Here is a 27,417-nt window from a genome sequence, read left to right on the forward strand (position 1 = left end):
TTTATGGTGAAGCAATCTTGATTACCCAGAGAGAACAGAACCATCGTTTTCTATTGCTGTTCATCGCTTTGAACTAGATCTCAGTAACTGTGAGTTCTCTCAGATCTGTACTTGTGCCTTTTTTTATGTTGGGATGTACCCAGAGAGAACCATCGTTTTCTATTGCTGTTCATCGCTTTGAACTATAGATCTCAGTAACTGTGAATTCTCTCAGATCTGTACTTATGCCTTTTTTTATGTTGGGATGTACAAGTATCGCCACGTCCACTCTGTGTTTTTGTTAGATTTATTTCTATTTGTATGCATCTGATGTGTTAAGCCCTTTTCAACTGATTTTATAGTTCGTTCCCAGGTTAGGGGAGGGTTGGAATAACGCTAACATATTTAATCCCGCCAAGTTGTGTTTGTATGAGCCTGTCCCAAGTCAGAAGCCTGTAATTTACTGAGTGGTCGTCGTTTGTTGATGTGTTACATATTTGTTTTTCGGTTAATGTTTTGTACATAAATTAGGCCGTTAGTTCTCTCTTTTGAATTGTTAAATACATTCGTCATTTCGTGGCCTTTAAAGCCGACTATTCGGTATGGGCTTTGCTCATTGTCGGAGGCCTTACGGTGACCTTATGTTGATTTCTGTGTCATTTGGTCTCTTGTGAAAAGTTGTCTCATTGGCAATCATACCACATCTTCTTCTTTTTATATTATCTTAAAACCACATTTAGGACTGCATGTAGCAAAGCTCATTCAGTGGAGCCCTATGTTAGATGTTGATCATGCTACAACTGTATGAAAAGAAACATTCTATTACCTCAGATTTTCCTGTTGTTATTTACCTATAATCGTGTCTTTTGTAAAGCCGTAATTTGATCATTGCTGAAAATGACCTGATATGAAATGAAAGTAGTAAGATATTGATTTATGAGAAAATTGCTGGTTTCTTCGTATGTACAATTTCAAGGTGATGAGACTTATTTCTGACGGAAATTGTTTTTTTTTTTAGTACGCCGCTTCTTTGTTGAGTAGCCGAAAAGTCAAATATCGCTACAATGAACAATCATGCATTTTCTCAAGTTGGAAAACACCTCTGTTGCTTACTGTAACTGATCATTACTATTATCCTGAGTTTACGGTTTTATTTTTCAGAATTTCAAGACTTTTAATTTGGGACATACAACAAAGGTATTTTTTTTCTATGTTAATACAAACATTTTCTTTTCATACACTATGGTCTAAGGTCATGCGCATTTCAACAGCTTATGGAGTCGTTTATTTCAACTATGTTGGATGTGTAATGGATGATGCTTAGTGTGGCAAATGATTCATTTATTAGTCAGTGTAATTAGGTTTAAACCAGATTTCAGTGACTGAGGGTACTCTAATTCCGGTTCTTTTTTGTCTTATGTTTCAATATTAGTTGTTTTTGTGCCTTGGAACTATGTAGTATTTTTTTGATTTGATCCCTTTGCTACTGGTTTTACAGAGTGTGTCTTCATGTTTTGCTTTAACACCGATGTTCCAGATTAGAAAGGATTAGGTCGTTAATTTTCTCAATTGTATATATTTCAAATTTGTTTCACATTTTTCATGTCGAGGTCTTTTATAGCTGTCTACACAGTAAAGGTTTTTCTCTTTGTTGAATACCTTACGATTGCCTATAATTGCGGACATACACTTCATTTTTTTGGAGGATAGTTGTCTCTTCGTCATTGCTACCTTTTATATTGGTTCAGGATGATATCTCGATGTAACTATGAAATTTTCTGAGACTAAATATGTCAACATAGTACAGTCTTCAATATGATACTAAGGGTCTCGCCTCGGAAATGGAAAAAATATTGTTCCTTGGGCAAATTTACAGGAAAGGAAGATTATTAACTCTTTTTTTTTGGAAATCTGATAGATTGTTTCCTTTCGAAAGTAAGAAGACTTTTATCTTTGATCTTGTTTGTGATTTTGTTCATTATTTGACATACACGTACTAACACTAAAGAGGAAATCCAAAATGATGTAGCAATACATATTTTGCGTAAAGTTTTAGTTTTTTAGTTGTTTGCTTGTTTTTCCGATTCTCATTGTTCCATAGAAGCATGTTAAAGTGACAGATTTATTGATATAAAGGTTATCATCATTTGTTGTTCAATCATTGTAGATGGTATTTCCTGGGATGTATATTAGTTCATTAATTTAGTTTCAAGCAACACTATTTTGTCGTTGAAATTCTTTACAAATATATTCAGGGCATTAAAGATCATTAAACGCAATCGTGTTTGTGGCAGACATTTTCATGTTGTTTATCTTATACTTTTTTCTATACAGAAAAGACGCCATGTCCCTGTGTTTGATTGGTTCCTGTATGGAAAAAAACACACTATAGTGCCTTTCAACTTTAAGTGAACAGCACTGTGTCTGCATTTGTCCTCTGATATTCCCATACTAGTATTTTATAACAACTATTACATAGCTATATCCTCGTTTAATATTATGAACCGTTGTACCAGACAATTAATTTCTTTAATTCTATACGCCGACATTGTCACTGATGATCCATCGAGCCAAGACCAAATAACCAGTACATATCTGTATGAGGTACAACCACTCATATTAGAGTAAAGCAATATGATTTCAAATATGCAGGTATAGAATAAACCCCGCCACAATATATATGTCTGTCCCTAGTCAGGAGCCTGCAACCGTGTAGCAAACTGTTGTCTTTGTTGCTGTTTTTTTGTTTTACATAGTTTGTGTTAGTGTTTTACCATTACATCACTGTCCCAGGTTTTGGGTAGGGTATGGCGCCTTAAAACTTCTAGTAATTCAAACCCTTTGCATTAGTTTGCACCTGTCCTAAGTCAGGAACCTGTTGTTCAGTGTTTGTTGTCTGTTGGTTTGGTTCATACGTGTTTCCCGTTTTTATATAGATTAGACCGTTAGTTTCCTGTTTTAATTTTTTTACACATGTCATTATGGCGCGCTTTATTGCTTGCTGCTCGGTGTGAGTCAATGCTCCGTATTTAAGATCGTACTTTGACCTATAATTGTATAATTTTATCGCATTGTGCCTTGGGTGAAGAGTGGTCTCATCGGCACTCATACCTCACATCTCCTTTGAATACCTCTAATGGATACAAGATCAATTTGTTTCCAATATTTCAAACCAATTTGGTGGTTTTAATGGGAGCATTTCGATCCACAGAGCTCTAGTTTATCAGATAATCATATTGTGGTTAAAGAAAGATAATTGGAGTGATTTTTCTTTTTTAGAGAACCTTTGTAGACAACTATTACACAGCAGGTGAAAAATATAATACATTTTATTATATATTAAGTAAAAAAGAAACATGATTGCACAGATTTATGAATGAACATTAGTAGATATAATTAAAATAAAATCAATATATTGAATATTCATAAGTACGTTTTGAGCTATTAAATGTAAGAATTGAAAAGCCTCTGTCGTTTTAAAAAGAAACGTGCATATATATTGCTCAATTTTTAATAAACAGTTCTTTATACTTTCAACTTCTAAAAATAAGTGTGAACACTTTTTAAAAAATATTGATGTAATTTGTAATTAAACTTCCTATAAATGATTAAAAATTCTTTTTTTTTTCTAGAAAGGATTTTTTATTATTATTATTAAATCATGATTACTTGTTATAACAGTTTCCAACATATTAAAATAAAATTCCCTTAAATTTGTATTCTTTTAAAAAAAAAACCCACGTTTTGTAATTGACATTCAGGTTATTGACAGTATAACAATGTATACATTTTATCCTTTATTTCAAAAAAAAAATAATTCTTTCTTAAATCATGATGATGGTTACTTGTTATGAAAAATTCCAACATATTTAAATAATTTTTTCCTTTAATTTGTATTCTTTTATAAAAAAAAAAATTCGTTAATTGACATCCAAATTTTGAATCATAAAAATGTATGTATTTCATCTTATTTTTCAAAAGTAACAAAATCTCTGGCTAATATGGCAACGACTTAATTATTAAGGACACATGTGATACATAAAAAAAATATAAAATTAATTTCCGTTCCCAAGAAACAATACAATAGCATAAATAAAAATAAAAATTTACAACAAAGTAGAAATAAAAATCTAGTAAAAATAAGGACGAATAATTATGAAGTAAAGCTATTAAATGGACGAATAAAAACAAAAAAATCACAAATCATATCACATTTTGGTTTTAAAAAATCATAACCATGTGTGTCATTCTATATATGTTTGGTTATTAATCAAATGCATCGTCTAAATCTATCAGAAGTCCTGGCGATGATGGTGCCTTATACGATGGAGGTCGGATAATTACTTCTTCGACCTTTTCAAAGAGAGTTCCATCTGGTGCGTGCAGAGCATCTGATGCACTTGAAGCCCTCCCTTTAGTTCCAGTTACTTTTTTGCCAGCAGTGTTTGGTTTGAATGTTTCTAATGACGGTATTTTACTCGCCATAGGTAAGGACTTTGGTAACATAGGCGCAACCGTTCCAATATTTGCAGAATGTTTGCCAGAATAATCATTCCCTGTCGTAGTTCCTACGGGTGCATGTATTGCATCAGCAGCTCTAGATTTTCTGCCCTTCTTTTGGCTTTTTTTCTTTCCAATATTTTCAGGTTTAAATGTTTCCATTGATGGGACCTCAGTCAGTACTGGTAACGGCTCATGATGTGATTTTGAGAAAACAGGCTCCATCTCTCCGACTTCCGGTGAATAACCTCTGTTCATGACAGAATATGAATGGGCGTCTTCGGGTTGGAATGGACTGGCTGTTTCCTCTTTCCTGTCACCGTCATTATTACCAGGTATAACGAACGGCGAATGAGATTTGGCTCTTGATCCAACAGATGATGCAGAAACTGGTCTGCCATTATCATCAAGTTCTTGTTTAGACTGACCGTTCGATTGAGATTTACCAAATACAGGAGTAGCTGATGACTGTTTTGTGAAAACAGACGGCGATTTTTTGCCAAAAACTGGCGTTGCGTTTGTATGTCTACTAAATGTCATGGGATTTGGTAGTGAAACATTTTGGTTTCCTTCGTCATCCATATTAGTATCCTGAATTTGAATATCGGCAGGGCTTGGATGATCTCCTTTCGGTCTAGACCTCACTTGTGGAATAATGCTACTTAAGGTAGCTAATAATGATGATTTAGTTCTTGGACCACCTGAATGAGATGGTTTAGATAGAGCAGGAGCTGGGGTGAAGAGTGTACCACGAGGTGGAGCTGGCGAAGCCATGTTTTCCTCCTCAATTGCTTCAAAAAGAATAGGGAAATCGGATGCTGATATGGCAGAACCAGCACGAGAATCAAGTCGGCCAAATCCTTCATTGTCTTCAAATAAGAAGTTTCCGGTACGCGAAGTTATCCTACTTCTTGAATAAGCCATATCTTCATCAACATCCTCCTCGCAATCTTCTTTTACGATCTTTTCCTTATGACTGTCCGTTACATGTTGTTTCTTTTTGAAACAAAGAAATCCTTGCCACCAACAGCAACAACATAACAATAATATGATAATGGGTATTATACAGCAGATAGCAATTATAATAATCAGCATTATATCGTCTTTTGATTCAGTCTCGTTGTCTGTAGTACAGTAATCAAAATAGTCTTTCAATTTGCATTCATCGACATTAAAAGTTGATTGACAGTAGAATATAAGGTTGTGTATAAGTAGTATGTACGTTGCGTTCTCACCAACATTTGCATAGTCATTCAAACAAGCTTCTAAAAAGAATTCTGTTATGTTGCTTACATCGTTGCAATATTGCTGTACATCAGAGTTGTTTAAGGCTGCAATACAATCGTTCAAAACAGAAGCATTCACATTTGATGGAGCAGCATCTTTTGGCAAGTATGATTTTGCAGTTGGTATGTCAGAAGGAAGCCATAAATCATCACTTTCTGGTTCAGTAATTGTGCCGGGCAATTGTATTGTGGTAGAAGACGTAGGCGTCGCCATATTTGAAATGAGTCCAGTGCCTTCATCGAATCCAATTACTGATAGTAATTCTTTATCAGAAGTTATGTCATCAACATAAACGGACATTCCAGAGAGAATAGTGTCGAGAGATTTGGACAATTTCCAAATTCTAGCATGATCGATTTCCAATGGGCTTTCGTTATTTCCAAACAAGAACATTCCTTCAATATTCAATACAGATGATACATGAACATTCCTTATCGCTTTGTACTGTAACCCTCCATCGGTCATCATATAGATTAGGAACTCACCATCGACAGACTTCCATGTTATAGCTGTATATATCCATGAACCAACTTTCATTTCTAATGTAGATGTCCAGGTATTTCCCCACTGTATTCCTAAATTACCCTTTTCAGCCGATAAAGTTAGATTTTGCCCATCCATCTGATAAACAATTAGTACTTGATTACTTAGATGTACTTGTATTCGAATCCAGAAAGAAATTGTAAACGCAGTTATATCCTTAGTCATATGTATGTTAGTATAGGTAGCAGTTTGCAATGTCAAATGTAGCAGGTACCCTGATGTTGATAAATTCTGTTGTCGGTCTGTGTGCCAAGTGTGAACTGATGTAAGTGATGAACCAAATTCTTTCTTTGTCCATGAACCAGTATATGTAGCCGATAATCCCTGATCAATGAATGAGGAATTTACACCGGACTGATCAGATGGCGATACAAGGTCCATCCACCATGTATTGTCTGCATTACCAAGTAATCCCGTCGCTGTTCTTCCACTATCTTTGCCTACTTTGAACCGACAGATAAGTCCGATGTTACTATCTGCTATCAATACTGTAAACGACCCAACTGTTATTCGGATGTACTCTCTTACAATCCATTTTATATTTATACCGGCTACCGTTGTTGTTGTTGCGAACTCAAATGTTGTTGAGCCTCCAACATGCATAGGTTGTAATGTATCATTGTATCTCATTACACTAACAGTTTGTCCCCCACTATTAATAGAAATTTCTTTAATTTGTCGGCAAAAGATGTCGCCATTACAAGGCCAGAAAACGGCTTGAACTGATAGTCCTGAAACACTGTACACATTGTAGATTCCTGGTAATATTATTCTATATGATGCACCTCCTAAAGTTGTAATGTATGACGCAAATATTAAACCAGCCGCGTATGACTGACGGCCCTCAATGTTCTGTACTACAAAATTGCAGTCTGCTCCATACCATCCAAGTGAACAATCTACGCAAGAATAAGAAGAAACTGAAATGGTAGCAGTAAACAATGTTGAGAATGATCTCCAATATTGTGAGACTGAAACACTTTGTCCGTACCAATGAGCATGGCAAGCACACTGTCCAGATGACGAATCACATGTTCCATGTGAATTACAAGCTCCCATTGGTCCTAGCCCACACACCCCAGAACAAGATGATCCATAATGAGATGAATCACATGAGCAAATGCTATTGTTCGCAAATCCAAAAATGCATTCATTACTACAAGACCCTCCATACCATGATACATATTGCTCATATACATCTACTAGGTTGCACATACTTTTAATTGGCGAATCTGTTAAATTTTTAGCCTCCTTACAGTAATCAGAAAAGCTTAAGAGTATAACTTCTGCCATATCGGGATTTCCTGTAGTTTGCACTAAGATCACACACTGGTCATATAAAGATGATAAAATGTTTTCAAGACCAGCACAGTTAGTCGTCAATTCTGAAGATTTTAGCAAGTCATCGCATCGTGTTGTATCTATAGCAGTATTTAGTGGTGTCAATGCAGTCAATTCGGGAAGTTTTAAATCAACACCTGGGCTCAGGTCTAGGTCTGATGCCGCCCAAGTCGGTGTACTGTCATAATTTACCATATACATGTGTTGTGAATTTTTCAGATCTGATGCTACATAACCAGTTCCTTCATTTAATGACCATACTGCATGAAGATCTGGTGTCTTATCTGTTACAGAAATTCTCCAGTTGTTTCTGACAATTGATGGACTATGTGGACGTGTCCATATCCTCAGTTCATCAATATATCCATTGAATGTGCCGATCGGAAACAATGAAGTAACGCCATCGCCTATTTGTCCCACTGTTAGAGTTCCTCCTGTTTCGAAAATATTGAAAGGACATGATATTTCCTTCACAGTGGTTGTACCTGAACCAGAAATAACGTAAACCTCCAGTTTATAACCACTCGGTTTCCATACCAGATTTATTTGGTTCCATACATTAAGCTCAATTAAAATATTTGTTTGATACACGATCTCATCAGCAATAATGACAATACCAGTTTTGTAATTAACAACAATAGTTTGATGACTGTTTGTATGATATGTTAACATCGGTCCATTGACGGCTGTTGGTTTGACATGGAATTCGACTGTAAAGACTGTTGTCGGCATTTCAACTTCGCTAACGTATATCCCTGATCCACTAAACTGGAGACAAGCTGGACCTGTAATAATATACTGTCGTTCTAGTTTTTCATCAACAATATTGTCAGTAAATACATAGCTGTTCATGAAGAGCTCAACTGTAAGGAAGGTTAACTGGCCGACACAGGAACCTTCTGATGTGGTATTGACAGAATTGGTACAGATACTTGTTCTTGAAGAGTTACAAGCAGCCAGTTGAATAGCAGACTTTGTTTCGCATGATGTAAGTATGCCCTCAATCAGGGTTGCTTCGGAAATCCACTTATTATTTGAGTATGAAATTGTCATGATAAGTCCATTGTCTACGTATATGATCTTGACTGATAGTTCCATGTTAATGAAGGTCACAGATAAAATATTAGTTTGGGAGATTGAAATATCCATTTTACTGGTGGTATACTTGTCGTAAACGTTTATTTCAGCCGAATTTGTGTATATTACAACTTTAGACTCCTGGAAGCTGTTCTTCGATCGGATATAATAAAAAGTACCATCGACATCGATTACAATATCTCTTAAGCAAAGATGTGGCCTGAGAGTATCATAGCATGTTAACATGTGTCCGTAAACATTAACTAATTCATCTGAGTGTCCAAATAATAAATATACGCCCTTGATAGTCAAATCAACTAAATGTCCGTCAAAAGAGATCATCTGACCGTTTGCACTTATTTGTGCCACCAACACGGACTGATTAGCAGGTTGTCCCGTTTCCATGACAACACATTCGTTTCCTTCCCATCCTGTTGCACAACTACTACATGCTGATCCAGACCAGTGACCTTCACATTGACACATGCCACTTGTATCACACACTCCTCTATCATTACAAGGTAAAGTAATTCCATTCGGACAGAATTGATCACAGTTGGTTCCATGGAAACCATAGTAACAAATACAAGCTCCATCTGATCCTAAATAGCCAAATCCGCAGTTGTTACAAACTTGTGAAACCCAGAAAGGTACAGATGTATTCAAGCTACACATACTATTAAATAATGTACTTGTACTGCCTCCATTCATACCACACACGGTGGCAAAGCTTATCATAACGGTAACACTGTCACTAACATTTGAAGTAGAACTTCCAAGTAAGATGCATTGATTTTTAAACCAGAATGTAGTACTTGCTGAAACACTGCTACAGGAACTTGAAACAGCAGTAAAGAAATCGGTACAAAAACTAACAGCTTCTTGCTGAGTATTGATATTCATGGCAACTTCATCATTTATAACTTTCAATGTTTTGTCAGATACTACCCACACAGGTGACTGCCATGGGGAACTTGGAAGACTCATGTCATTTCCTAAAACACTATCAAATGCAGTATATCCAACACCTTCAGAAAATGACCATAACGATGAAACATTGTTTAGAAATCCTGATAATTTCACATTCAGACTCTCTGCCTGGAAGATAAGTGAAGGTAGTATTGGGTCTTTCCAGATGGATGCCTCTTCTATTTCTCCAACAAAAGACCCAGTGTAAGTATATTTGTCGGATTCAAATGATGGAATCCATTCTCCTAGAGCAATCTTCCCACCTTCCAAAAATAGGTTCGGACAGAAATCACTTATGACTTCATAACTGATAGTTATATTAGGACCGTAATGATAGAAGTATATATGGTTGTTGGTTCCATCAAATGTTATGATTATCTGATTCCATTCACCAATGTGTGGACTGATAGTTGTTAAGATTGACTTTGTTCCACATTCCATTGTGACTGGATTCCTATTAAGTATAGAGAATGTTGTATTTTTACTGTATGCCAACAAGACACCTCCTTCCGCAGTAGGTTTGAAGTACATACTAAGACTGAATGATTGACTGTTCATTGTGTCATTGTCTCTATATGTTAATGTCTCGGATACAGACGAAGTTTGATTAAATGCCAAAGCAAATCCAGAGTTCAATGTCACATTCTGACCAAACACAGTTAATAATGTTTGAACGATTGGCCCATCAACAGAAACATACGTAGTCTCTATATAATGCATGAGGTCATTCTGATTGTAGGTTTCATAGGTATCACTTGTCCCAGTACAATTTCCAATGATTCCAGTTGCTATTGAACAGACTGATGATTGTACATTCAATGATATATCTATACCCTGGTTCTGTACTGTTACTTTGATAGTACTTGTCCCAACAGTAATTTCGAGGTCAGTGTATGATTTCAGTTCCATGGTCATGTCCGACATAACGGTAGTCACTCCATAATCTAATCTAACTGTATCCTGATAAACGATTGGAGGCATATCATCTTGTCCTGATGGCATAATTACAATTTGAGTTAATGATGTCTTTATTGAAACTCCAATAATACATGAGCCAAACATACAGTTCACTTGGTACACTTCAACAGCAAAGTTCGTAGGAGAGTCAAACACTGTATATACTCCAGATATTGTATCTAATGATATCTGATAACCATTAAATCCCATGAAGTCGGCCTTGCCTGTGATATATGCTTTTGTGCCAAGAGAGGAACCCTCATACAAAACTCTGCAGTCTGATCCTTTCATTCCTGAAGTACATGTTCCACAATCCACCGATCCATTCCAGTTCCAGACACATTCACAAAGCCCTGCTGTGTTACATGTTCCATGGTTGTTACATGGTGAATCAGATCCACCAGGGCATATTTTAGTACATGATGATCCATAATAACCATGTGCACAAGAACAAGAACCATCTATTATTATTTCTCCATAAACACAGGTCTTAGAACATCCACTGTTCTCTTTGTCAATTGAAGTTAGGCTGTTACACAACATAGTTGTTGGGGATGCAACAAGATCTTGAGATGTCTGGCATATTTTTCCAAAACTCAATATTACATTGTATGCAGATGGCAAATTGAGGGTTGCACTGTATATCTGAAGGCAAGCTGTGTAAAATATTTGTTTCGTTGCTGAAGATAGATTGCTGCATGCCGTGTATGTATTATTTACAATTTGGTGACATATACTTTCTGCCTGTGTTTGAATAGTTGAACTTTCATAGTACACATAAGTGATCTTTGGATACGTGTTCTTTACATAGTAGACATCAGATGGTATCCACTCGGGTGGTACCCATGGTGATATAGGTAAATTAATAATAGTTCCTTGGAGATAGTCAGATGTTGCAGAGCCTTGGCCCTCATCAAATTGCCATAGAGAACTTAGCAAATGTTGTATATCCAACGGATCTTTTTGAAAAATGTCAGTTACAATGTTCGGTTCTAGTGATATCTTCCAAACCAAGAAATTGTCTATTAGTCCACTGAATGCCTCTGGTGCTATGAGTACTTTGCCATTAAATGGGGGCTGCCAATGACCTATGGATAATGTTCCAGGATCACTGAATATGTTTAATGGCAAAACATAGCTTCTTCTTTTGATGTTCCCTTCACTGTTGAAGACGTATATATCAAAGTCTCCCAATTCTCCATAGTACATAACCACTACTTTGTTCCACTCATTGTATTGTAAAGTTAGATTTGTTGTATATGTTTGATTTTCGTAAATTATCTGAACAGAGTCAGAATATACTTGAACAATGAATAATTTTCTGTTACTAAATGAGAACAACACACCTCCTTTGTCTGTGTGATTGTTTAACTTGGTAAGGAATTCAAATGTTATGTTGGACCCAATGCTTGTATACAAGTCTACATCACCATATATTATAGATGAGGCAAAATTTAAACTGTATCCACCAACATTTTGGTTTTTGTCATGTATAGATGGGTAATGTATGAATTCATTGCAAGGTGCTACTGCAAATCTGGTAAAGTCAAGTGAACTAGGTAATGAGGTATTCTTAGCCAATACTACAGTGTTGAAATTCAAGGTGTACACAATTGGCAAGGGTGAAGATCCTTGAATAGTTCCTGAGTATGTACAGACATCTTGTGAATATATTTCCCTATACAGTAGCTGCTCAAATTTTAGAGTTGAATTTTCTTCTCCTGATCCACATAGCAATCCACTTGTCAATTCTAGGTACTTGAAATTCAACAAAAACTCCATGGTCAGATATTGGCCTTGTAATCTTATTAGAATCTCTACATTGTCAGCAATAGTAATCTTTAATTCATCTATATCTAATCTCTCAAAGTAAAATCCATAAAAGTACAAGGTCTCATCAACTGATGTTTCCTGGTTTTCTAGGTAGACAATTGGTTTGTTAGTGTCCAGTTTAGGCGCTTTGATTGTGATTGTGGAATATCCATGTGTGGTATCTCCCAGACGGACAGATAAAAATGTAATACAGGTGTAGTTTTGATGACAGATGATGTACTTTCCTTGTATGACCAGCACATCACTAACTGTCATCAGTGTGTACACTGATGGTTCCCGTACTATAAAACTCAAACCATCTAAGTTCGTCATATGTCCAAGCTGGGATGCCAAGGCAACTGATTTATTACCATTTAGTTTGTTTTCTGCAATTTGACAATCTGGTCCAATCCATCCATCAGAACATAAAGAACAGTCATCTGCTCCTTGCTTGTTGAGAGGACAGTCACATTTTCCTGTTTGGTCATCACATGATCCATATCCTGAGCATGGATTGGTTGCTCCTCCCGGACATTCAGTGTCACATGTTGTGTTCCAGTACCCATTATTACAAATACATGTTGTGCCTCCATTTTTGGTGCCAAAGAAGCATTGTGGTTCACAGTAATCACCCAAGAGACTGCTAAAAAGTGGGTTATTAGCCATGTCAGTACAAAGTGTTGATACTGGCCAAATGTCCATATTTAATCTAAACTGACAATTATCTGCATATTCAATGACTGCATCTACAGTTTCATCCTTATTCTGTGCTTGCAAGCATTCTGTTTTGTAAACAAGATTCAATCCACTCCCAGCAGCCAGACAAGTGCTGTAAGAAAATTGTAGTTAACATTAGTTTCCAGTATAAGATAGGTTAAGAATCTCAAGTGACTAGGAATTAATTTATTTTCTTGGATTTATTAAACAAAAATATATATTTCCTGGAAATTTCACTAATTTGCTAAAGTCTACATACACTCCTATAGGTAATTGGGACTTCTTTGAACATCAGAATTGAAGTTTATCAATACCCATGAAATCCATGAAAAAATCATTATGATTCCACAGTTGTAAAGACAATATGATTAATTTGTATTGGTATATGCAGAATATTACTCCAATTCTAAATTTCAAAATGACAAGTTGTTTTATAATATTGGATAACAATTTCACTCAAGAAGACAAGTTGTTCAATAATATTGGATCACAGATCAATATCAGAATTTTTAAATTTTTCACTGACTTTCATTTGTCATCAATATGCAGAATATTACTCCAATATTCTAAAACGCAGCTTCTACATTTTAGTTTTACATTTTACATTATACATTTGTATTCATTCATACTTTCAAGTATTTCCTGTGAAGAATATAAATGGAGGTATAAATTCAAAAAGCTTGTATTAGGACTTCAATTGATTTTTTAAATTCTTGCAATGTTGTACTATTTTAGTGAGTATAAATTATATATGATTTTTTTTTGTGATGAATTCTGGATTGTCATGCTTTCTTAGTTGGTTTATCAATGTGTTTTAGTATGGACAAACAGGTATGACAAGGACGTATTTATAAATGAGTTAGAAAGTGTATTAATACATATCACAAAGAAAGCTTTGACTCTAAAATTCATATTTCAAGTTTGTCATGTATTTACCAGCAATAAAAGAAAAAATGAGTGTTTTTTTAAACACATGGTAACTTGCTTAAACAATCAGTATAATTAAGTGATTGACACATAGATGAAAAGGTGATAGAGCAGATTGTTACCCCTCAAAGAGACTATTGAACTAATTATAAAAGTGTGTGACCTAAAAATAACACAATTCAATCAACATAACATACCTTGCAAAACTACTTGTAGTAAAAATATCTTCACACAGATCTTGAGGATAATATAAATGTATCTCATCAGTTGAACGTTTTCTTCTCTTTCCAAAAGCAGACAGGAAGGGTGGGAGAGTGATGGATACAGGTGCAGTCACATAGGGTATAGGTGCATCAGATAAACTCTCAACACCTCCACTGAATGGGCTTACTGGATTTCTCAAAACAATTCCACTTTTTTCAGCAGTCCATGTACCATCTACAAGTAAGGATTGAAAGTGCCTTATTATATAGGGTGTAGAATTTAAATGAATAAAATCTACAAAACATATTTTCTAATCTCAAATAGTTTTCTTATTTTAGCCAGGTGTTATCTGTGAAAGAGGATCAAGTCCATATTATTTCAATGATACTTTTTGGTGATTAGATATGAACAAATTATCAGGAAATAGTATGTTTACAACATGACAGCCTCTATTAACAGAGGGAATGCAATAATTGATTCCCTAATACATTGTTTTTTCTTAATTACTGATATTTTGACTCATTTATTTACATGATATATGTAATTTTTCCATACTGCTAAAATTTTAGTAGTTTTTTTTCTATATTTTTTGATTTTGAATAAATAAGCATATTCCACTGCGGAAAAAGTGTATTCACCGCGCAAAACATCGCATGCTTTAACGTGTATAATTTTGATAAAATAAAAACGTTTGATGTACAATTGATTTTGGTAAATATTTTCCATTACATACATTCCTCTTGGAATATTGAATCAAACAATTACTGTCTTTTGTTTTGGTGAATATGTGGTTAAAATGACTTTTGAAAAACTGATATTTACTTTGGCCATTGGCCTCAGTGAATATAAGTTTTTCAAGTCAATAAAGTCAATAAAACCACACATTTACCTCACCAAAAGACAGTAATTGTATAATATTTTTTTGTTTCAAACTCTTTTTTTTTTTTGCAATATAAAAGAATTCTTTACATGTAAACCACATTTAGAAAATAATTGATTGTTTTACCTTGCTCTTCGTTGAAGGTCCACAATGAAGCTAAACCCTGATCTTCTACACTGTAGGTCCTGCTCCAGTGTGACTTTATCTCCATCAAACCTAAATACCTGTTCAATTAAAAGTAAACATTATTTATAAAGTACACAATAATTCTTTAAGGTAGATAAGGTAGCCACCATTTCATTTTCGGGAGGGGTGGTTAAGTTTGTTTCCAGTTTTTGAAGAAAAAAAAAATTGTTTTTGTTTTGTTTGTGTTTTCTGGGGGAAAAAATGTGTTTGTTTCACCCTCTGCTGCCACTATATATAATGCTACAATTGAAAGAAAAAAAAATGTTTTAGACTTGTCGCAAAAAAAATAGACTGTTTTTTATGAAGTAAAAAAGTTTGTATGGAAAAAAAAATCCATATCCCCCCCCCAGAATATCAAAATTAAATGGTTGCTGCCTAAACCTAAACTCATCATTTACAGGCTTCCAGCTTTCTATTATTTGTTTTATGTCAGTGTCAAAACTCCATTTTTTGGTGCAATATTATTAAGCAATCAGATAAAATCCGATTTTTTACTTTGATTGATTTGTAGCTCATGTAAGAACTGAAAACACCAAATAAAGTGAAGTTTATGCAAATAATTTTTAATCTGTCAATCATTCTGAGTTAAAAACTGGTACTTTGATTAGAAGTTTCCCCAAAAAACATAAATCCAAATAAATGATACTGGATATTTACAATTGTATGGAAAACTATTTAAAGTCAAATACAAATTCTTAGTAGACTACTACTATCTTATTTCTTCCTTTATTCTATACCTAAAGATGGTTTTCCAATAATTTAATTGGTTTCCCTTGGCCTCTATATATAATAGAGGGCAAACTACTTATTTGACTATAACCAAAATGTATATACGTAGAACAAGAAGTCTGATAATAACTCCACACCTAAGTTAATAGTGATGAATCTATATTTAAAAGAAATTTTTCAGAAAGTTATCTATCTTAAAAGTCTTATTGTCAGTATTACAAGGTGAAATTGTTCTCTTTAAAAGACTTTAACACAGCTGCAAAGGGAAATAACTCTCTCTCTTCAATGAAACATACCCTATTGCAGCTGCATAATTTTTTTTGAAATGAAATCAGAATTCAAACTTTTGCCAAATGATATACTATTGACAATTGTATACTATTAATGAAATGTTTCAAATTTGGAGGTTGCATCACTATTAATGGATATGATAATGTCTAGAGCAAATAAAAAGGTTTTAATCTTTATCAAAACATGAAATAAAGTATTTATTCTTTAATAATTGGACTTTAACCAATACAATAGGGATAAAATTATTCAAGAGCATAACGAAATTTGTTGTAGAAGATCATCACAATAAATTCTATACAGGTGATTTTTTTAATACATGTATAGATAGATAGATAAATGAAAAAATATAATACAAGGAATATCAAAAAATAATGTTGTAATATATATAGATTCTTCACAGTGCATCGAGTGTAATACCATATTTATCCACTCAAGACAGTTAAATTTTCAAATTTAAAATTTAACTGTCCAGAGTGGATAAATATTGTATTACATGAGATTTAGTTGAGTTGTGGAATCTGTTTCTCTAACGATTTTTAAACAATATGCAGGCAAACTAATTTCTGCAAAAAAGATGTGTTCTTTCTGTGTGACGTCATCGGGCTTAGTCGCCTTTTTCATGCCGTCACAATAGGAAATTCAGAAGAAAGCAAGAAAGTTTGACGTCATAATCGAGTTTTGATCAATAAAGAATTGAGATCATACAAACAACACGTTGATTAAATAAAAATAATCAACAGGTCAGGAAAAGGATAAATCAAGTAAGAATTAGAGAAATATAAATAACTCACCTTTCCCATATCCTTAGTTCATCAATACATCCTTCAAATCCTTCACTGATTGGTTGGTCTTCAGAGCCATCTGGTGGCGGTTGCCATTTTCCAAGGGCAAGTCTTCCTTTTCCACTGAAAGGATTTGTACCCTCAAGTTCAATCAGATCTCTTGTATAAGCTCCATTACTATCAAATACATATATATCAAGATAACTATTTCCATCATAAACTAAAGCAATCTGGCTCCATTTGTTATCCTCCAGACTAAGGTCAGGTTCATATTTCATATCCCCATATGTAATCACAACTTTTCCATAATAATTTTTGATAGCAAATGTTTTTTCACTTGTATAAGATAGGATTGTTCCATAACATTTTGGATCATGACAAGTCTTGACAAAGAACTCAATGGATACATATTGGCTGTTGAAAATCTGTACATTTTCAGTGATCATTGAAGCATCATTATTACAGACAGTATTACCTGGTCCGATACCTGCCACCAATGTTGTGTCAATACCCTCACTTTCTACTATAGAGCCTCCTGGTATTATTTTATTAGGGTCAAATATAACACCCTCTTCTGCATTATGCATTGTTGGTGATGTCATTGTTGATAATGATGTCTCTGTTGTGCCAGTTGTTGTAATTGTCAATGGTGTTGTTTGAGTTGTTGTTGCAAGATCCATGGCACATGGAAGGTTGTGACTAAATGTTGAACAGTCCATACAACCACCACAAATTCCACCCATTGGCGGTGAGCTACAACAGTAATCTGTTCCAAGTTTAATTCTGGCTACAGCAATGTATCTTGTGTAGAAACTATGGCGTCTGATACGAACAACAAAGCCCAATGGGTTGACGACAAGTCGTATGACAAACTGTTCGGGTCTGTGGATCACAAACTTACATCCACCTTCAATGCTTATACGTTTTCTATTTTCCACTGTTACATTGACTTCTTCACCATCTACCCAGACAGAATCATTATTGGACATATAGACAACTGTAATTTGCTGAACTTTAACTGACACTGAATCCATGCAAACTGACTGCCTCTTTCTCCACTGACAAGATACTTGACGGACCTGAAAATATGTATATTTTACTGTAAACTCATTTGAACTTTATATATGAAATAAGCTGGCTAAGTTTAATATTGAGACCAATTACATAACTTTTAACTTCAGTATACATAATTATATATATAAGTTATTGCAAAATTATTGATCAGAGACCTTTAAGGGCAAAGCATGCAAATCCTCTTACTCCTTTCAAAACTGATGATAAAATGGGCATTTAATAGTAAAATTTAATTAGTTTTTCAATACTTTTACAACTGCTTAATTTTTCATCCTTGGAATGCAATACTACTATGGATTCATTAATTTTTTTATGGTATCAATTTTTGTGGATTAAAAAAACATAGTTTTTTAATTTTGATCATCAAAAAAATCTGACAGGATGAACATCTGGATTTGCCTTTATTTGAAACAAATTTTGCCAAAAAAATGGTGTGTATGACTCCAATTATAAAATGAATGCACAAACAAATACCAAATTTGAATATTTTAACTCAAAACTTTGCATCATCCTTTCTAAAACTAAGTAAATCGTCCAAATTACATCAAATAATATATGAACTACTGGAATTTAATGACAATGACTGTACAAATTCCGCTATGTGAATCAATGACAATAATCATAAACTAATTCAATTAATTTATGATTATTGTCATTCACATAGCCGAATTTGTACAGTCATTGTTTTATGTAAGGCACTGAGTTGATTGAATAAGCTTAAGAGGGCTCGCGGGTCTAAATCATTTTTTTATTTAATATAAGATTTCGCTAATTTTTTCTATAAATGAACTTTATCTTATACCTGATAGAAAAATAAAATAAAAAAGAGGGGTCACCGATCATTTACGCTCACAACCTGCCTTCGAAAGAAGCATACAATTTTGAAAAGGCACTTTTTTTCTGTTGAACTAATAGGAGAAAAAGAGGTAATATCGAAATAAAAAAAGAACTTATTTACAGAAATTGCTTAAATTTTACAATTATTTAGTTTATGTATAGCTTATTTGAAAACATTAATAAAAAATATAGGTCACTGATGAGTTAAAAAATATTTTTCAATTTTAATGCCAAAAAATAGCATTTTTGCACCAAAGGCAGATAATTTGGAGCTTTTGCAATGGTATAAACATTTTAAAAGTCATCTGGGGCCAAACCGAATTGATTTTTTTGGTTAATTTTTGTATCATTTCATAAAGTAATAACTATTAGTGCAATAAATGAATTTTTTTATGAAAAAGCAAATGTTTAATTTTTTGCTAAAATTTTTGTACCCACGAGCCTCCTTAATGGCACTGAATTCATTTTTTTAGGAGTTTTAAAGTCTTATTTGTTAAAGCTGTTAAATAACTTAAACTAACATCAATACTAGATATAGGGACCATTTAGAAATAATAAATAACAGAAAATACAGAACAAAATGTACATCTTACCTCTACTTTTAGATTATTCATCTCTAACATTCTGTAATTTCCAGGTTCTGCATAAGTCATTCCATGTCCTGTAAAGTTTAAGTATGCTCCATGTTTACGTGCAAGACATCCCATTGGTGCATTTGGTGGTAGTTCTGGTTCCTGGATATCACAGTTGGTACCAGTAAACCCAGTAGTACATGAACCACAGTTGGAATCTCCCTGCCAGTTAACTTGACAAGCACACTCTCCTGTACCTGTTTGGCATGTTCCATGTCCGTTGCAAGGATTCGTGGCACCTCCAGGACATTCCTTGTCACAGTATGTTCCCCAGTAACCATTATTACATTCACAGAAAGATGTATCCAGATTGAACTTCCCAAATATACATTTTGCTGTACATTCTAAACCCTTCCAGATAGGAAATTGTCTTGAAGAGAAGTCATTACATAAACTTTGGTATGGTGATGATAAAAGTCCTGATTCTACTTCACATACAGAGCTAAATGATATAGTGCTGTCCATACTGAGGTCTAGATTACCTGTGACTGATACATCTTCTATACAAGCCATCAAGTAAAATGATGAACTCTCTGAGAATGAACCACATTGGCTTGTAAATGCATTGCTCTGAATGAGTCCTTTACATTTTTCAGTATGAGTAGTTTCTGGTATTCCAATGTTGATTGCTATCGTTGGTTTTATTGTTCTGGTATCTGGTAGGTCAGGTATGGCCACCCATGCTACACCAGTATCTGATATTGTCACTGGGTAGTTGTTCACAATATCCAAAGTTGTCTTGCCATATCCAGTTTCAAAGTTCCATCCAGCAACAAGACCTGTTGTAACATGTGTTATACTCGTCTTCCAGTGTATAAAGATCTGTGTCTGAATACATGGTCTGTTCCACACTAATACTCTGTCTAGTGTACCAACAAATGTTCCTGGTGGTATTGATCCTCCACCTTCTATAGGAGGCTGCCAGTCACCAATGACTAATGTACCTCTTGGTGGCAATGCTTCTAATCCAATATAGACTGAAGTGAACACACTGACTTCTACATTATAGATGTAATGGAATGTGATCCATCCTGTTATACTGTTGTAAACCAATGAGATTTGTGTCCACTGACCTGGCTGCACAGATATTCCTGTTGGTACTACATAGGACCCTAAAGAAACCAAAAATCTTCCATTTACGACACAGACAGCAAATGTTTTTCTCCAACTGTAGGAAAGTACTGTGCCTCCATCACCATTTACATCCAGGGTCGTTATCTTTAGTCTTGTTTCAATAGTGGTTGATTCTCCTATAAAACTCTCTTGGAAAGGTACTGTTTGTACCCATCCCATTTTGATGTTAATACCTATAGATGGTGTGTATGTTGAGTTCACTTCTTTAAATATACTATTGCTGTATGTTTCATGCCAAACACCTATGAAGTCTGTGATCGAGGTACTTGGAAGGACATAATCTGTACAAACTTTAGCTAATCCTTCGAACTGAATCAGGCAAGCATAGTTCCCTGGAGTGCAGCTGTGGGATCTTATACTACAAGGACCCACAAGACCTTCTGATGAGGAACAATAGGTATGTGACACTGACAATTGTACATTCAAATAGTCCTCTTGCACATAAATAACTAATTCAAATCCTGATTTGTAAATTTTGTACACATGACTATCTAATGGTCCAATCTGAAAACCACTGCCAATATCCACTACTGTACTCAGAGAGTTAACCTGGCCATTAATCTCTACATGTCCACCATTAATTGTACTGATGGTAACAATCTTAGCGTCTATTTTAATTGCAATTTCTTTGACTGCAGTATGGAAAAATCTGTTAGGTCCTGTCTGGATCTGAATACTTATACTGTTATAATGGTAGAATGTATAAATAGCATGCTCTTGGAATCTAAAGCTTGCCCCATCAACTGTTGTTATATGTCCATCCCCAGATATATCACCCAAGTAGTTCTTTGCACTAGTTGACACTGATTGTACTGAGACTGAACAATCTTCTCCTGACCATCCAGGTGCACATGAGGTGCAGTTTGGTGAAGCCCAGTTCATCTGACATTGGCAATCTCCAGTAGCTTGGCTACATTCGCCATGTCCACCACATGTATTCAATGTTCCACCATTGCATAGTTTGTTGCAGGACAATCCCCAGTATCCAGTTTCACATGAACAAGATGTTGGATTGGTGGACTCATGGAAATCACATTTCTGTGTGCAATCAGAACCAACCCATCCAGGGAAAATCAGTGATTTGAAATCATTACAGAAGACAGCCCCAGGCCATGATGTTAACCATCCTGATGAAACATAAAGGTCAGAGAGACCAACTACAACAGATAATGACATGTCTAGGTTATTGGCTCCAGCCATATCACTGGTGCAGGCAGCAAAGTAGAAACTCAGAACACCTACAGTTGGTCCATTAGTTGTTCCCAGAACAGATCCATATATCAAATTAGTGCATTTTGAGTCAGCTGTCAGTTGATGTGTAAGATCTGTATACGTGTGGAAATATGGAATAGTTGGTGGATTTAATGGTAAACTGGATATTTTCCATCTTATTGTCTGTCTAAGTATACCATAGTCTACAACTTGTATGTGGTGGTCTCTAACCAGATCGTAAATAAATGAAGATCCATAGTCATCAAATTTCCAGTAAGTTACCAGTGATTTTTCTGTAATTATCACTCTTTGCATTTGGTATTTAATTATATCATTGTATGATAAAGCCTTCTGCCAAACTCTGACTTCATCTATGTCTCCTGTGAAGTACTGGTGATAAGGTTCTGTGTCTGTTGGCAGGGGTGATTGTGGTGGATGTCCAAATCCAAAGTAGCCATAGGCAACAAACATATCTTGACTAACCACAGTAAATGATACAAATTCAAATGATCCATCCTCTTTGTAGACATAAACCACCATTTGGGATGCCACATTTTGCCATACCAGGCTCACATGATGCCAGTGTTCAAGTGTGGCATTTATTTTAGTATCATATATATTCTGATCAATTTTCAACTTCACAGTGACATCTAGATAAACAATAAAGGAAAGCTTGGTATTATATGTAAGTATGACTCCTGTATTGTCACCTGGTTGGAAGGAAAATTCTAAGGAGAAGTCTATACTGCTGATAATTATATCTGGTAAGAAGTCAGTAGTTAGTAGTGAGTTATTGAAGTAGATACACAATCCAGCTGTTGATACTGATCTCTTTTCCGATACTTCATTGTTTGTAAATATTACTGTAAACAAACTGTGGACTTCTTCAACGACCCATGTGGCTGAGTAGGTCTGAACATTTGTGGTAGCTGGGTCACAGGGTCCACACAGGTAATCCTGAGTTTTACAGAATGGTGTTTTGGTCTGGATAATGACATTGAGTTGTTGGTCCAGTGATCTTACATACACCATTAAATTACTGCCTGACTTGGTTGTTATTTCAAATTCTGACTTGGTTGGATGTTTAAGTATTACATCAGGCAGATCCTTTTCGACTTGACCATCAAAAACAAATGATTGACCATCTATCCATACTAATGTATCTTGGTTATTGTGGTATCTTGCTCTTATAACAATGGTGTTGCTCTTGTACTTGATCGCAACTGCTGTAGTGCATATAGAGTCATCATAACAATAAGTGTTTCTAATCTGAACTTCTGGGTATATGTTGGTATCTGAGGACTTTAGTACATAGTACTCTCCTGCATGTATAAAGTTGAACTGTAGTTCATTGAATGTTCTCAAATGGCCATGCCCAAAAAGTGAACAAGTATGATTTTGTAAAAGTGGGGAACCAGTAGGTAGAGTGACATCTGGTAATATGACATCACAATCAGTTCCAGTCCATGGTGCCAAACATGTTTTACAGTCTGTTTCGTTGCTATATGATGGATAACAGTAGCATTGGCCAGTTTCCTTGATACATAACCCATTGTCACTGCATGGTGAAAGAGTGCCCCCAGTACACACTTGACTACAGTCTGTATCCCAGTATCCTTTGTCACATTCACACACCATTTCTGTGTTTAGTTTTCCAAACTTACAAAGATGTGAACACAGAAGATTAAAATATGGATTGGTACCATCTAAACAGATTGCTCCTCTGGGTGATGTTGGTGGATTGACAATTATTTCACAGTATTCTATGTAGGAAACCAAACTATAGATATAACCAAGCTCATTTGAAGAAGACATCATGTCTCTTACACAGGATTTATAATAAAATTGTAAAACAGCTTCACCAAGTTGACCACATATTGAAGGAATGGTAGACTCCATGAAATACTCTCTACATTTCCTCTCACTTACAACTCTTAATGTCTCATTTTCTGGAGATGTTGGTGGATCTCCATCAGTAACCACATTAGATGGCCACCAATACACATCTTCTGATGGTAATATTAGCTGATAGTTATTTATAACGTCAAGTGCAATGTAACTGTAACCTTTTGAAAATATCCACAAAGATGTCAGGTCTGTAAACTGTTTTGAGAGTAATGTTTTTGATGTATACATAATCTGGTAAATATCTAGTGCAGTCTTCCATGTCTGGATTTCAGATATTCTCCCATTAAAGTGTTGGAATACAACTGGAGCATTTTCTTTCCAATCACCAACTTTAAAGATTCCTCCGGGTATCAAGGCATTAGTCTGTACAGTTAGTTGTTTCCACCATTGCATACCACTGTTGGTGAGGATGTAGATTTTTAGATTGTTGGTTGAGTGTGTGTATGTCAGTGATACCTGATACCATACATCTATCTGTGATGTATAATCTGTATCAATCTTCACATCACCCCACAGTATGTGAACTGTTCCATTGAGATATATACTGACTGAGGTCTGCTTGTAGTATGCTAGGATAAGGCCTGTGGCAGAATTTGCTGCAAATTTTACTTGTATTGTTGCATCCCCATTGTTACCAAACATGTCCTCAAGCTGTGAAGTATATGCTCCAGCTCCATTGAAGGCCAAGACGAAAGTATTTCCATTGGTATTCTGAGGCTCAGTAAGCCCATCGAATTCGTACTTAAATCCAGATCCTACATTAGTTCCCATTCTCCAAAAATCAGCATAGTTTGTATTGATGGTATGTTGAGTGATACCAGTCATGGACACTGCTGATCCAGAGCTGATGACAAAGTCATTGTCTTTATTGTAGTCACATGTTCCACAGAGTCCTTCCATTCCTGTAGCACACTGAGTTAATTTAGCAAACACTTCCAGGAATAAGCTGTGGTAGTTAATTGTCAGGATATTGGATCCATACGCCACATTTATTGAAGTCTGACCATTCTGGACAACTCTGACTGTGGTTGTTAAATTATGCATGTTGTCAAGAACGATTGGCTGGCTGTTGTGTAAGAGCAGAATTCCATCTTGTCCAGGTACAGATGATACCACAGTCAGGTTTTGACCTTGAGTTTGTATCCATATTTGTTTTACACACACTGCACCATTTTCTCCACATGGAAGTTGTCGTACATAGACAAACAGCGTTGGATCTTGAATAAATAAGAATTCTCCTGTAGCTGTCATATCAAATGTCTGTCCATCAAACAAAGAGAAGTGACTGTATCCAAACACAGAACATACCTTGGTATTGACACCAGATGACGGAATATTAGCAAGACTTACAGAGCAATCTGCTCCATACCAGTCATTGGCACATGCATCACAATTGCCACCAGCAAAATTAGACAGACAGGAACAGGTTCCATTGTTTGAGAAGCAAGTTCCACCTCCACAGGGTAAATGAGCTGAATATGGGCAGATACTTTGACAGTATGACCCCCAAAATCCATCATCACAATTACATCTTGTACTCAATTCTCCAGATACACAAGGTGTTGAACATGAGCTACCTGACCATCTTGGGAAATGACGTGATGTGAAGGATCCACACCATGCTCTAGCAGGCCATGTGACTAGTTCACGGTTCAGTGAACAATGATCAGACAATGTAATAATTGGTTCCATGGTCCAGTCTTGACTGCTTGTCACCTTGCTATTGAATATGCATTGTTTGTAAACATAAACCTGGAGCTGTGTTCCCAAGTCTGTACATGAGTTATTATAAACAGATGAAAATACAACAGATTTACAGAATTCTTCTATTTCGGCATCAACATTATTTGGATTTGTGAAAACCTGGTAAATATTCAGACTTAGTGTTGATAATGAGTAGTCAACCAGAGTCCAGACTGGGAAGTTCCATGGTGATGATATCATTGTTATTTTCAATCCTCCAATGTAATCAGTTAATAGTCTGTCATATCCCATGTTGAAATTCCAGTGATTAGTCAAACCAGTATAAGTATCAGTCATATGTTTAAAGGCATAACTTCTGATTTGATTCAGGGTCAGTTGTTTCTTCCATATTCTGAAGTCATCAAATGTACCAATGAAACCCCAGTTAACACCATCTCTTTCATTGGTAGGGTAATTCCATTGACCAATCATGAATGTTCCTCCTGGTGTTAAAGGATTGTGGTCGTTAACATCTAAGACATGTACATCTGTGTTGATCTGTAAGCCTTCCTGTAAAAGATAGAGACTTATAACTCTTGTATCCAATCTCCATACAATAGTAAAGTGGTACCATGTATCAACATCAACTGTTATTGATGAAAAAGTAATTTTCTTGTCTTGGTAATAAAGAGTTATCTGCCCATTGCACACAACTGTTGAGAAGATGTTGTTGTCTTTTTTGTATGACCATATTGTGTGACAGTTTGGTGATACTATATCTGCTTTAAATTTGATTTCTATTGTAACAACAAATTCTGTGAAAGTGCTAACTGGATCCGTAATGATGTGTGAGCCATTGGTTGAAAGACCAAATCCTCCACTTTTTTCAATGGGTACCAGTCCTTTGAAAACTGAGTTTGAATCTGACACAAGCCATGATTGACCAAAGTCACTGTGTAAGGTGTTGGTATTGAGTGTTCCAGTACTTGTCAAAACAACTCCTGTCCTGGTTTTGAAATCGTCTAGATGATTAAGGTTGCAGCTGCTGAGTAAACCAGTACTTGTACCACAGAAGCTGGCCACAGCTCCAATATGGATGTCCAGATGGTTTTCATAGACATAAATATCAACTACCAGATCAGATCCTGCACTGACTTGGTACTGGAAGGATGATACTTGTTTACAGGTAACTCCAGATACAGCTTCAAATCCAGATCCAATCACCACTGTTTCATCATCATACCATGTAGACACATTCTCATCAATGACAGATATCACCAACTTGTGACTGTTAATCTGGATTCCAACAGCAGATGTCCCAACACTGGAATAGTACTCAGACATGAAAACTTGTAAAACATGGACCTTTATTTGAATTCCTGACAATAATTGTCCAGACACCAGTAGATGTTCTCCAGGATAGTGGTAATTATACACTGATCCATCAAATGTGATGAAGTGACCAGTGTGGTAACTTTTTCCAAGGTATTGACCATAACCAGCATTATCATTGTCAACATAAACAATGGAACAATCTGTACCAAACCATCCCGCCTCACACTGCTCGCAGCTAGTATTCAATGAAGATCCAGTATGACAAGAACAGGAACCAGTTGTAAAGTCACATACACCATTCCCATAGCAAGAATCAGTGGCTCCACCTGGACATTCATTCTGACATTCTGATCCCCAGTATCCCTCATGACATTTACAGTATCCTGTTTTCTCTGCAACCACCACCTGCAATACAGAAAGA

At 35.4% G+C, this 27,417-nt stretch overlaps 1 protein-coding gene across 1 annotated transcript in view; it reads right to left on the reverse strand.

The window, feature by feature from the left end:
* Positions 1-3,290: 3,290 nt before the first annotated feature.
* LOC139515761 (uncharacterized) overlaps positions 3,291-27,417 on the reverse strand; it is a gene marked incomplete in the record, with an annotated part of 192,747 nt that continues 168,620 nt past the window's right edge. Inside the window, 5 exon segments of the mRNA XM_071305446.1 lie at positions 3,291-13,294; positions 14,307-14,547; positions 15,320-15,417; positions 17,191-18,260; positions 19,686-27,401. Coding sequence (XP_071161547.1) covers positions 4,246-13,294; positions 14,307-14,547; positions 15,320-15,417; positions 17,191-18,260; positions 19,686-27,401 — 18,174 coding nt within the window.

This window comes from Mytilus edulis, chromosome 1 (genome assembly GCF_963676685.1).
Source record: "Mytilus edulis chromosome 1, xbMytEdul2.2, whole genome shotgun sequence".
Taxonomy (NCBI): Eukaryota; Metazoa; Mollusca; class Bivalvia; order Mytilida; family Mytilidae; genus Mytilus; species Mytilus edulis.